The sequence below is a fragment of the Heliconius melpomene genome, chromosome 10 (assembly GCF_056956725.1).
Source record: "Heliconius melpomene rosina isolate 202511_hmr_F chromosome 10, ASM5695672v1, whole genome shotgun sequence".
Taxonomy (NCBI): Eukaryota; Metazoa; Arthropoda; class Insecta; order Lepidoptera; family Nymphalidae; genus Heliconius; species Heliconius melpomene.
In genome coordinates this window covers 7,703,613-7,718,677 of record NC_140398.1, presented here as the reverse complement: position 1 = coordinate 7,718,677, position 15,065 = coordinate 7,703,613, and the positions used below count along the sequence as shown (strand labels likewise).

At 31.1% G+C, this 15,065-nt stretch overlaps 1 protein-coding gene across 1 annotated transcript in view; it reads right to left on the bottom strand.

Annotated features, from left to right (window-relative positions):
* The window catches only part of LOC146535391 (transmembrane protein 205), a 34,265-nt gene extending 20,249 nt beyond the window's left edge, over positions 1–14,016 (bottom strand). Inside the window, exon 1 of the mRNA XM_085191470.1 lies at positions 13,713–14,016. Coding sequence (XP_085047596.1) covers positions 13,713–13,948 — 236 coding nt within the window. The 5' untranslated portion in view covers positions 13,949–14,016. The remainder of the gene's footprint in view (positions 1–13,712) is intronic.
* Positions 14,017–15,065: the final 1,049 nt, after the last annotated feature.

Genomic DNA, 15,065 nt, shown 5'->3' with positions numbered 1-15,065 from the left:
CGCACATTTTAGTCAATATTTTTTATCATACATAGAAAATAAAAATACTTCATTCCCCCGAGTGGGAATCGAACTCATGACTATTGTGGCTTAATTATCGATGGTAATATTACAAAGTTGATGAGATCGTTTTATTTAATGCGCTAAACTCAATAATTATTGGTTCAAAATCATTTTTTTCTATTATATTAGAGAGTCTATTTATGAGGGAAGGAGTTTTTCATTTTGTTAGAACCTACTATACCTACGCTCGGTTTAATTTACCTAAGGCACTGAGAATTTATCATATATATACAACTTTTAGTTATTTCCATTTGACCACGCGGTCGAAGCCGCAGGTAACAGATAGTATCATTAAATTGCAGTTGCAATTCGATGCTAGTTGCATTTATGTCTGAATCATATTTTCCATACGCGGTAATATCATTTTTACATGTTTTTTTCATATACTAGTCTACGTAAGTTTTCTTAGAAAAATGTTGTTTGGCGCCACTTGAATATTTACGTCTATTGTATCGTATTTTAATGAATAAGCATTTTTATATATATATATATATAGAAATATCTTTTATTTATTTCTTTATTTTGTTAGAATGATCTATTATTTATTACATTTATCTATAACAAGTAACGTGGACAAAAAATAATATTTTTTCTTACATTTCCCACCGGTTAGGACCACATGACGACTAAATATGTTTTTATTGGTCCCCCACATGTGTTTATTTAGACTACCAATGATGTTTATATTACAGAGAAATATAAAATTATATGTTTGTTTATGTGGAGCTACCGGTCGTAATGATATATCGTATTTCGCTTCGCTTTCCTGGTAAAACAATTGAGTAAATATTGTTTTAAATAATTAAATTAAATTGAATATTTTCATCTATCTTTTTTGTCCCTCTAGTATATTTAGCTTCCCGTCCCGCATATAATAAGGAACGTAGTGTCAAGACACTGTTTCCCAAGAACCGCCCAATTTTCGAAAAGGCTGGCTCCGGTTTATTTTATTATCAGAGCGAGGAAATTGAATTAATTAATTCCCCTGAACGGGAATCGAACACACGACTGTCGTCTTTACAGTCAGATACTGTGCTGATGCGCTGCGACTGTCTCATAACAATAATATAAGCAAACTTATTATTTAATTTAAATATTAGACATGTTTTATCCGCTTATTTATTTTTACATAACCTCCAATTTGATTAGCAGTAATCTATACTAAACCAATGTAAATTGATTCTTATGTTTTTTATAGAAAGTTCATTTTTGCATAAACTAGATTGTATGTTCTATTACTGTAATTGCAGTTCGATGACAGAAAACGTCACACAAGGTCATGACGTCATATACTCGTAATTTATTGACATATATACGTTTCTACAAATAAATATGTTTATATTGAAATTTATTATTCTACGTAATTTATTATTTGAACAAATATTTAAAGTTAATGTTTTATTTTAATTTGTAGGTTTTGGATAAGTAAATGAAAATTGGTTTTATTATACCGGTTAATATATCCCTGCAGTTATGTCAAAAGATATTCAAATTAGTTTCGTGAAATTAATTAATTTAAAATTAATTAAAAAATCTTTTTGTAATTTTTTTTTATTTCAATTGTGTGACTTTTTATTTATTTCCTACTAGTTTTTTATTTAATAGCAACAATAATCTAAATATGAAATATCTTAAAATTCTTAAAAAAATTACTTTTACATTTCTTGAGGATCAAAAGATATTTTGTTAAAAAATAGTTAATTAGCATACTAACAATGGAGTTTACCAAAAACGTATTCCTATTTCCTAAATTTTTAGGCACATATTCTTTCTCATAACAAATATAATCTGTATGGTAAAGCCATTGTAAGGTATGTACCCAATTAAAATTGAATAAAAAAGTAAAAAACCATATAAACGAAATCCTCTGACATTCTTTAGCGATAAGTAACCTGCGGCACAATTTAAGTGAAGTAATTTTTTTTTCTCTTAGTGTTTCTTTTATTTTTTTCACTAATTTGGAAGCAAAGATAATTTACTGAGTGATAACAATCACTTCGCTTTACATTGATTGTAGATCATATCCCCGAGGGGAAATCGAACCTACGACTTCCTTTTCGTCAGGTAGTAGGTGACGAAAAGGAAGGTGGGTAGGTGTAGAGTCAGCCTTAAAATCAATACCATAAAAATATCTATTCATAATTTTAGTCACTTTAGAGAAGAATAATTTAATAGCTTCATTTTATTTTTGATATAAAAACGGCGTTAAAAGTTTATTTTTGGCGCTGTCGAAGTTCTGCATCGAATGCATTCACCCAAATAACCAAAACGTGACCAATAAAACAAAACAAGCTCGGACAAGTGCCAGTAAAGTGTTAAAAACCGGTCGTTTATATATAAGTAGATATATGTATGTATTTACATTTTAACTGCAAAATTTACGGTTATAAGGCATGAAATTTTTATTTTTTCATATAAATACATTTTTAAATTTAAAATTCTGTTAGATATGAGATGAGGTGATCAAATTTAATACAATATGTGTACAGAGTACATTTATATATTTTTTCTTCACGCTGTACTTGCAGAGTAAGCACAGGGAATTTGGGAACCTAGTGTTAAGACACCCCGTTCCCCACTTTCTTCCAAATCCTGAAGGCATTGCGTGTTGAGTAGCGGAACCCAACGCCGCGTTTAGCCTCGTTACCGTACCAGTAAAGAAATGAAGATATTAAATTATTCATTGGCCCTGAGCTACACCTGGCCGTTACATAGGTATACTTATATATATAAATCTCTTGAAATGACTCAGTTACCTAAAGATCAACTCATCTAGAATCTTGAAAAATTGATCTTTGTGAGGCATAACTATACTGCGGAAATCAACACCGTGCTCTGTCTGCTACTGCAGGAAAATACAAATACTTCATTTAAATAGAATCGCTCGCCCGAGAGGGTATCGAACCCACAACCATCACGGTTCCAGACGATGCCCCATTGCGCCATGAAAACCTTAACTTTCAATAATTTCTTTAATATACTTAAGGTATTTTGCAAATATATAATTATAAATAATTGATATTTAAAATGTTGATATAGAAAGTCTGACAAAAGAACGCCGCCTTGGTAACGACGTTACATGGTCACTAACTTCGATAAGGCGTTTAACTTGCTGTCGACTAAAATATGTTAATTAATATTTTGATTTTTAACTATTAAAGTATAACATTTTTCCATTTCAAAATTATTGTAAACATGACAGTGGTTGGTTTGGTTCCTACTCGGGAAAATGATATATTTCCAGTTCTTTGATTGTAAAAATCGCGGTGTAGAAAATCACTATTCTATAAATGTATCGAAAATTAAGCGAAAGGTAGAAAACGGAGTGCCTCAACCCTAGATTCCCTCTATCTATCCTGCTATATGCGGGTTAGCGGGAAGAATGTTTGTCATTATATTTAAACTTTAAAGTCAATCTAAAAACTTTTTTTTTGTGGGTTGGGAGAATTTTTTCGAACAAAAATGTTAAATCTGAGTAAAAATCTCATAAAATCGATTTCCATTCGTTAAATGTCATTCATGAGATACGTGATCCACGGTTTACGTAAGGCAGTTCACGTGTACGTATTTCGTAGAATGCAGCGATGCGACCTCGTTATATCTATGCTATTCTCTTGTTATTATTTAAAAAAATATTTATAATTAAAATTTTAATTTAAAGGGCAAAGCAACCATTTTTCACAGATAAATATATTAAATATTTCATTTCCTCGACTGTGAATCGAACTCACACTCGTTGCGTTTACAGTCGTAAATTAACTAGATTTTCGATAAAAAAGACAATGGTTAACATTTTATTTATCTACATACCTATTTAAAAATTTTATTATCAAATAATAATCAAATTATATAAATAAATGTCAAGTGCCATGCGGTGAATACCCGTATTTCAGTTTTCTTCGAAAATTAAAGGCTGAGTTATATCTTATCTTTATAACATTTTTGTATAATAAAAATAAAATAATAAAAAAATAAGGTTAAAAATATTTTTTAAGAAAGTATAAATAAAAAAATGCATATATGTTGTAAATAGAGATAAAAATTAATGTATGAATAATTAATATGACAAACTTACACATATTGAAACCTGCATAACTTAATTATGCACTTGTTGTGGGTTCGACTTTCATTTGGGAAAATGATTTATTTAATATTTTAATTTCCTCACTCTGGCAGCAAGGCAAAGCGCCGCGTTTAGTTCCGCCACTCAACACGTATTGTCTCGAAATTTCGTTGGAATGTGGAGAACGGCGTGTCTTGAACATTAGGTTGCTTCTGGTATCGCCTGTTAATAATGCGGGAAGCAGAAGAAAAAAATGAATAAATCTTCGAATTCCATTAGGTTCCCACGTAATATTCAACGGCAGAGTAAATACCATTGCATTTATTAACAATTTTATATACGAAATGGGTGAAGATAAAGGAAAAACTAATATAATAAAAAACGGGGCTGGGCAATTAAAGAGCAGTGTTAATTAAACACTTCCACTAAACGATCCACTCGCATCGCGTGTAACCATTTTGCAATGCTAAAATTGCAATTTACAAATAGATTACAGGAAAATTATTCTTTATGAAAGTATCAAGACTATAAAAGAACGGTACATCGATCATTTACAGTCGGTAAATGATCGTTCGTAGTTTTTCTAGATATAGAATAGATAGGATGGGAGGTTGTCGAATGACAGAGTGATCGACTTTAGATCTCCAAATTTCTGGATATTATTCCAACAGAATATTTGACCTATTTTAACTTCCGTGCCTATGCAAATCGTTCAGCGTTAAGTTCCGCCAAGCAATGGGACGAAAATTGATCAAAAACTTAGAGAAGATTGAATGGAGTGTATAAACCCTTCGACAAGCTAAACATACTTACATACTTATTTGTATAAACGTATTTTTACTGAACTTTGTCTCGTTATCTTGACAACAGGAGATCGATTGCAAGAGTTTGTATTGAATTTAGAAAAATATTTTATTTTCATGAATATAATGTTAAACAACTATATTATTTTTCTTTTATATTTTTTATATAATTAGTAATTCTTTTTTATAAGATAGGTCATCTTTCATAGGTACTGGTAGTTTCGTAGTAGTATTGTTGTTTTTTAGTGTTTTGCCGCTTTCATTACTGAAATGAGGCGTCAGGTCTTTCAAGCAAAATACTGGATTATATAGATTATATAATTATATAGATTATAGATAGGAAAAAGAGATATTTTTAAATGATAAACAAAGATAGAAAAATTGTCTGGTCATGCCTGAGGAAGCAGTGGGTCACTTTAAAAAAAACTACAAATTTCGCCCTTTCCTATAATAATCTAATCTAAAGTGGAAACTGAACGTTTATGTTCGTTACCGTCTGAATATTATCCCACTAGATTATGATAACAAAATTATAGTAAAAAACTACGCAATTACTTATTATCCTATAATATCTCTATAAATCTATCTTTATCTATACTACCTATACATATATATTTATCTATACATTTGATTTTATTTATCTTTTACGTAGTTCTTTTATCTCAAAAATATTATTATATTTGACACTATTTTCATTTCATTTAGTTTTCAAAGTTATAAAATGGTAATTACCTTATTGGAGGTAGTCGTAGCTCAAAGGCTGTAAGCGCGACGGTTATGGGTTCGATTCGCACTCAGGGGGATGATTAATATTTTGTTTTCCTCCCTCTCGTCAATAGGGAAAGTGCACCGTTAAATTTCTCCATTCAACACTCTATATACCGCTAGTACCTCAGAAATCCGCAGAAAGTGGAGAATGGAGAGTCTTAACACTAGGTTCTTCTGGTCTTTCGTTATATGGCAAAATAATAAACGTGAAAAAAAAACGTATCGATATTAATAATATAATGATAATGTATTTACTTATTTAGTCAAGTGAAGAAATCTAAAGAAATCACATATAACTAGTTTTTACTGATAGCACGCACCGCTGGCTATTTGGTACAATGCAATTTGATGATAATGTGGATAGCTGTTATCACTATGTGAACTTTTATAGTCTATTAGTAGTGTAACAGCGGAGAGTTTAGGTATTTTGTTTTAGCGAAATGTTTCTTCCTCAACAAATAAAAACAGGGATAAAAAAATAAAGCAGCTTCACGTTCTATCCCGTACACAGCAGGATAGGAAGAGGGAGCCTAGTGGAAAGACACTCTGTTCCAACACCGATCAAAGTTTCGTATATCTTATAAGCTGTTAAATATAATATTAAAAAAATACATGAAGAATCTTCTTAAATTTTGGCTTCTTTAACTCTTTTTATATGCGAGTAGTCTTCATTCAAAACTTTGTTTACGTGGATTCTAAGAATTAATATGGAAAATTCCGTTTTTCACGTTCCTGTAGGAATTTCGAGAAATCTTCTTTTAAGCCCGTATTTATAAATCGCTCTTAGCTCTGAGATCGATCTTGAGATCCAAATGCCAAACTTCAACTTTCTAAGTTCAATAGTTAAGTCTCTGCGTTGTCTGTCAGGCACACAGTAAAAGAAGATTTTTGTATATAGATATAGATAAAAAACTAACAAAAGATTTTTATTCTAGTAAGGACTAATGACCTCGCACTTGCTTGGAACGAATCTCAAATCTTGGCAAGTTGAGTAAACATTATCAATATGTGTCAGTCAAAAACATCTTATCACCTATACATCTTATCAGTTAATGCCATTGTATATTTTAGATATATTGGATTTTAACCTTTATTCTGAAATGTAATTTGGTCTAATTTACCTTGAATGATCGAAGCAGCTATATCTATCTATAAGCGATTGTCGACAACTTTGATGTAAAAGATCCATGTAAGATGCGATGAAATTGCGAAATTTATTTATTTAGGAATAACCGCGATAAAAAGTAAATAAAATAAATGAAAAATAAAATATGAATTTCTTTATGTTGCAAAAGCTAATAGAAAGTATTAGAGTTCGCTTTATCGTAATTTTTTTTTGTGCAAAAGTTACCGAACCCAATAACGACTAATGCTTAATAATAAAACAATTATTATCGATTAATCTTCTCCGATCTTGTCAGATCTGGGCCAATCTCATTTAAAAATGTTAATGTGACCTTAAAATATTTAGTATACTTAATTGAATAGACGTAAGAGATGATAGAGAAATTTCTTATAATATTTATAAATTACTAATTATATTTAAAGAGGCCATTGAGTGTATGTGCGTCGATTGTAGATTCGATTCCTACTTAGTGCAATGAATTATAATAATAAGTTTAATTTTATTGCCCGAACTCTAGGAAACGCGGTATTGAGCGCCGCTACTCAACACACAGTGTCGCCAAAATTGAGTGATTGTGTGTTTTCTTTATATATACGCTATCCTATATATATTCAGGATACAGCGTAAAAGCTGAAAAAATAAAACAAGAAAACAAGAAAAAGAAATCTTACATCTTCTTCTAACATATTTTTCGTTAGTGTTTTTATCACTGTCAGCCAAAAAACAAAAAAAAACATAGTAAAATATACAGGAACAAACGTAACGTAATATATGTAGGGCAAAACTTACAAAAGTGGAGTATTTTTGGGAAAAGAAACTTGTAATCCAATATTCGTGTGTCGAAATGTATCTTTGGTTTCCGGTTAAGAAGTGTCAGAGTGACAAAGTGTTTTCGCCCTTGTTTTTCTTTGATTCTGACATTATTTTTAAAACGTTTTTCGTTAAGTCGACTTATTGACTATGTAAGAAAATCTTAGAAACTGAACTATCTATTTTTAATAATTATATCATCATCAAACTTAATGATATAATCGAACTGGTCTGATGATGGAGCCAAATCCTGAATAGTGAAATTTTAAGCTTCTTAATATTTTTTTATTAGTTTTATATCATAGTTCGCATAGATCAAAAGATGACCAAATACCAAGCTGCTACGTTCTTCACTAACCGCCGGAATAGGTTTTATTGCATGTTGAGTGGCGGAAGTCAACACTGGGAAATATTTTTTTTATAGATTCACACTGTATCCCGTATATTGCAGCGAGAAAGAAACAGGGAAGCACTCAGTTCCCTCTTTGTACCCACTTTTAGATACATTGCATGTTAAAAGGCAGTGCAAACGAAAATAATGCATTTCCCGACAGTTTTCTGTACCACGACGGCCAAAATAATATTTGTTTATATAAACTAAAAAACTGCGTATTCACTACAAATAAGCATTTCAGTGTGATTTCACGTGATAATATATGATAACGGTATTATTGCTGTAATAAATAGAACTAATGGGTATTTACTTCAATTGAGATTAATGATTAGTTAACAGCTTTCGGTTAGGGAACGCGGGTCAAGAGATCAAACCCCCATATTAATATATTTTTGATTTTTTAACTTCTTAATAGATAACTAGAATAAAGAAGAGTGAGAAAAGTACAGTCCTGTGACTAATTGTGGGTTTGAATCCTAATCGAGGGAATTTCTGGTCCGCCGGTCGGTATGCTATTTTTCCAATTTTTTGTTTTGAAAAGAGTGAAGAAGAGTGTAAATATTCCCTTTTCAAATTGCGGATTAACGATCGTTCGGAGACGAGAGAGCCGTTACTCGCAATTTTATTTTTGTGGACTATGAGGAGTAAAATTGTAAAATTTTCCTCTTCCTGTGATAATTCCAGGAAATTCTCAGCACTCCCTTATACTCCTTAACCTTATTTCAACTTTCCAGCTGCTTCGCCTGTGCGTTGTCTGTCACCCACTCAGTAATGGAACATATCCTAATACATAAAGAATATTAATAAAGAAAATTCTGACATCTCTTCATGAAATATTCCTTTGGATTACATATTGGCATACGTGCTGAAAAACGTGAACCCTATCACGTAGCTGTGTTTACGGTTAGTCTTGTTACAGCAATGTTGCTTGCAATATGCTGCAAATAAAACGATTGTTTCGACGACTCGTGACGATAGCGTAGTCGAGTCGTGTTTGATATTGTAGATAATGGTGCTGACGTTGAAATGACGCAGTTTGGTGATTGAGTCTAGTGGTTTATAGTGGTTACACAGTAGATATTTGAGTGGTGGTGGTGGTGATGATGATGATGGTGGTGGTGATAGATTCGATTCAATATGGGATAAAATTCATGGATATAATCCATGAATTGCTGTTCATGCTAAGTTGCTTTCTCCGGATTCTACGGTTATAAATAAAAATAATAGGACTTACTATCAAAATTTATTGCATGTATGTATAGTTTTAGTAGATCTGAATCTTGTGTTTATTGCAAAAGAAAATTGAGAAAGAATATTGCAATAGAGTTGAAGAAAAATTTGAAAATAATAGAAATGCGACTTTTTTGAACGTAAGTTTTACGTATTAAATAATATCTTTTAAATTAATCAAATATCTGAATAATTAACTTAACAAAATTTGCTTACCAACAGCCAAAATATAGAGAAATTATCTCTGGACCATTAAAAATGATTACCGAGCCATAGGGCATCTTTTTTACAAAGATAATTACAATTGAAAAGATGGCTATCAACAGAATATCATATTGCATCTATAAAATAAATAAATAATTTATAATGATGATAGCGCTGCATGAGGTGTAACCGAATATTTCCGTTTATAAAGATAATAATTAATTTAAGCGTATCTATCTATTTAGATAAATATGATATGTAAACATTTTTCACTTTTTAGATTAATTTAGATTTTCAAAACATAAACAAACTATGGAAGCGATACAGCCGAAATGGACTCCTTTTAAAGGTCCTTTCTTTATTTTGTAATTTCTTATGTAATTACTTATCAGTTATTCTGGACTAAAATATAGGAGATATCGTTATTTTAAAGTTTTAGGTACGCTAACTTAATATTTTGAAAAATTTTAAAAATCTTTTAATTTTTTATTATCCTAAATGAAATAGCCTTAATTTTTCACCAAATTTTGGTCTACCTTAAAAAAACGATAGTCAAAAAAATCTTATTTAAGATCAAAAGGAAGTTGTTATTATTTGAGTTAACACCTGGGCTAGCACTTAATGTTGAGGACTTTCAAAAAATGCATTATTCACTTGAGACACACACTCGAGTCCAACATTGTACATGTGAAATGTATGAAAGAAACTGACTGAACTGACTGACAGGACCAATGCATCACTATCAGCATATTAATGAAGATACTGATTACAATATGACACTAATATTTTAGCTTCACGTTGATGATCCCGTGTATAGAGCGAAGAAAGGAAAATATTAAATATTTAATTTCCTTGAGTGGGAATCGAACCCACAACCTGTTTCGTTTTCGGTCATGCGCTTATGCCTTTGCGCAAGGTCTGGTCTCTTTATTAAATTATATTTTTGAAATTTTAGAAACAAAAAATATTATGAAAGTACGTACATATGTATATCCATAAAATACATAATATAAAGATATTACAGTCAAAGATACAATCGATACATAAAATACGTATTGAAATAGTAATATGCGAGCTGGTTCTAAAAGAAACCAAAATGAACTAAATCTGTGGTGGTTTTTTTTCCGAGCATACTAAGAAAAAATATGTAATTGCCCATTGATATTTATAAAAAAATTAAAATTGAATATAACCTTCGATTGTAATATAGCTGGAGATCTTTAAATCGCATGAGATATAATTGTATTCAATGAATAATAAATCTTTTACTTTGAACATGCTCGTAGCATTATTATTTTAATTTTATTTCAGATATTTAGTTTTACAGATATAGATATGGTGTTTATTGTAATAAATATTGTAACTATAAAAAACAGGTTCTGGCTGTATCTCACTTATAACTGGGTAGCCAGAGGGAACCTAAGGGTATGTAGAGGGAACTTAAGACACTTTGTGGTCCACTGTCGGCCTCAGTCAAATTTGTATTAATAAAGCAATTTTGAGGTATCATTAGATAGAATTTTGGAGTCGGCTCGGCTGATTTTGATAGAGTATCTAATTCTAAAATTTTTATTATTTTGTTGGTTTCCTTTAACAGGGGAACAGCTTAAGATTGCCTATTGTTACAATTTTTTATTTGTTCTACTTTTTTCATTTGTTTCATATAGGTACGAAAAATATGTACAAATTCTATCTATACAAGATTTTGTATTTTGGTCTTAGAAGATGTAAAGCTTTGGCAAGAACGACTCATTAAAAATGTTTTCAAGTAACTTTCTAGAAGCGTGACGATTGGGTAGCTTCCAAAATATTTGCAAATATAATATTTTTTGGAGGGAATAAATATTTTTGAATTCCCAATCTATTATTTTAATAAAATCTTTAATATTATTAAAATGTAAATGTAAAAAATTAAAGTTACTTCAACTTTAATTTTAAATAATAGTAAACTGTTTAAAATAGAATCTAATGAATTTTAAAGAACACTTGTAAGGCTTTTTAGCTCCCCTACTTTCGTCTAAGTTTCCAAACATTGCGTTTTAAGTGACAAAGTTTAACAGCGTTTTTTATCGAATAATAAAAGCGAAAAAAATTAAATAATTCATTCTTTAGAGAAGAAATTAATTAATTCCTCGAGACCACTATCATTGTATTTAGAGCCTCCACGACAGCTTTTTATTATATCAAATAGTTATTTTCATATTGTTTCATATTGTATATTGTAATTTATATTTTACGCCGGCCAGAACGAGAATAATAATTATATTATATAATTTTTCACAAGACTTACGTATATATTACGTACATTTAAAATACCCTTTGCCTGAGTAATTACTGGCACAGAGCCGAAACTGAAATTGAAACTGAAAATGTTATTTTGGAAATCATCATTGTTTTGTCATACTCATATATTTGATAATAATATTTTCGTCGCGCGCTTTAAAGACGATTTAGATCAAGCTTATATACTTTGGCAAGTAAGAGACAGTATAAATAAATTTGCCATTTTCGAGTGCCTTTATAGCTCCTTTATAAGATTCAAGTGCCTGAGGCGATAGTGACCGCAGGTACCACTGTGGCATTTAAACGAATAGTCTTCTTCGATAAATAGAGGATCCAATATAAAAAAAATTGAGCCAGCAGTTAGTGAGATTAGGGTGTTTAACCAAACAAACTTTTTGGCTTTATAATATTTTTATTAGTATAGAATTATAGGTCAATCTCCCTACAAACACGAGAGTCAAGGACTGATGGCTTCCAATGATAATTTTCTTCCACAATTTATTAAAAAATAAAACTCTAAAACATATTGAAAGTTACACAATATTACATATAATATAGACAACGTGACCGACAAATGCAAAAACTAACGGACTAGCCTTGATTCTACGTTCATATTTCTTAGACATCATGACTAATGATTATACCTATATACGTCATTATACGTCACTTAATTATAAACTAGCGATGTGCTCGCGGCTTCATCCTAAATATTTATTCTAAATATAACACCATAAATTGCAAACTAACTTCTATTCAAAGCTCGGCGTTTAGTTCCGTCACTCAACACGCAATGCCTCCAGAATTCAATAAAAAGGGGGGTACTGCCTCTTCCATGAAGTGAGGGATACGGTGTGAAGCTATAAAAAAGATTATACATGTACAGCTTCACGCTGTATCCCGCACACAGCTGAGTAGGCAGAGGGAATCTCATGTTGAGACACTTCGTGCCTCACTTTCCATCAAATTCTGGAGGCATTGCGTGGTAAGTGCTGGAACTCAACGACGGGCTTTGCCTCGACACCAGAGCGAAGAAATTAAAATAAATATTTCTAATTTAAATAAATATTTTTATTTATAGCAATAAAAAATATATATTAAAATTTTATTATATAATTTTGTATATAAGATCAATTGTCCTTCAAGGCGCAGCAGTAGTTATAGCGTCTGTAGGTTCAATTTCCAGTCGTGGGAAATTTTAATAAATAATATAATAAATTATATTTTGTTACAAATAGATAAATAGATAGAGACGTAAATATTAAAAATTTGCATTTTATATAAGCTTAAATAATAATCGAGACTAATATACTTGCGCTAATTTTAGTGGCTATTGCGGTTTACACATGAAAACCACAATTGAAAAGTTAAATATTTCACAAAATAAACATTACAATTTTACTAATATCAAATATTTAATCACACAATTTTGCATTACCGTTGCCAATTGTGATACGATAATAGAGTGAAAATAAATACTTTCTAATAACAAAATGTGTGTGTGTGTGTAAGATAAGAAATATTCTATGCTATAATATTTCATTTATTCTTTTCCATATAATATAAAATCTAAATAATAATTTGAATTTGAGACTATTTATAAATAAAGAACTCATACAAGGCTTAAATAATCATTAAAAATATTGATTACTTATTGCATCACATCACAATGTCTCTAGAATTCGGCGAAAACAGGGGAACGGTATCGGTGTCTTAATGGGAACAGTGTCTTAATATTAGGTTTTTTGAAGCTAAAAAAAGTCACACATACTTAACTAATATATGTATTTGTAAATAACGTACTTGTATATAATTTCCGTGGAAACGGGAAATTACAGGAATTTTCATTATACCGCTTAAAGTCCACACAAACAAAATTTCTGGCGACGACTAGTACTACAAAACTAGTAAAATAAAATCTTTACTAAATCCCATTTTAAAAACTAAAAATATTAAAAAAAAAACACTCACGCATAAGCCTTAGTCTCTTGCAGCCTAACAACAGCTTGCTTGAACAAATCGTATGCCACTTTGGAATATTGTGTCGACACAGCCAATAAATCTGGTTGATATTCCACTTCTCTCTGTTTCTCTTCATCCGTAGGGTTTGTCTGTATATTATGCTTCTTCTTAAGTCTTTCTAAGGACTTATTAGGCTTCGCCGGAGCCGGCGTAACCTCGACATCGCGTGTGCAAACGTTACACATATTTGAATTTTAAAATTCGAACGACGCGACGACTCTATAAGCGAGAAAAGCTGAGACTGAGCGAGCGCTACAGTAGATTATAAAGAGTAAGATATCCCCACTACTCGCTTGTTGATAAAGGGTTGTGGAAATTGTATTGGTTTGTATGGGAATTTTGTTTGATTTTTCTTTTTCTTTTGTATTTATAGAGTGATTTTATCTATGGTTTGATAATTCGGCGGAGATTGAACAAGGAAGTGTCTGAATGGGGAAAGTAGTGTTTCGACACTATACTCTATTCAGACAGGTTTCCAGGTTCTCAATGCCGGCCCTGCTGTGTGATAGTATTTTTTTGTCAATGCACTGTCTCCACATTTTATATAATAAGCAGAAAGAATTTATTGGTGAGAAATTCCTATTTCTACTTTCCGCTCACTTAGGGACATTTTCTTCAGTGAGGCAAAACCCAAGAATAAAATAATTTTAATCACTTCCTCTATACCTGTTTATTATTTATAACTCTAAGTACTCTACTACTCTGCTAAGAGTCCGCTGTCCGTTCGTCTATCTGTCCGTCTATCAAAAGGTTGTATCTCAAGAACTGTGGTAGTTGGATATTTCGCAGATGATGGTACGGAACTCGTTACCAAAGGACGGGAAATAATTTATTCCTGGTGGGAATTGAACCCACAACCATTCTGACTACTTCAATTTGAAATATAGGTGCCAACGAATTAATTACTTATTTTACAACCGATCAAACTAAATATGTTATCTAGTAGCATTGTAAATCAAATAACTGTAATACTTATCAATACCGTGTAAATAACGTTATGTAGCTATTATTAGTTTAATAGTCTGATAGTGTGTAGACACTGTTTTGGGTAGTGAATAAACTTACTCCCTGGTTGTGATAATAGTAAGTTCGATTCCCACTCAGGGTATATTTATATTTTCATTTCTCCACTGTCGTGAAAAGTGTTTTATAGCTTAGTTCCAGAATGGGGGAATATGGGAATGATGTGGGGGAATCGAGCACAAAATTGTCAATTTTACAGTTGTTGACCCACTGAACCACGACGGCTACATAAAAAGGCTATTATTAGAAGGTCCTGACAATTCATACATTATTATCAGA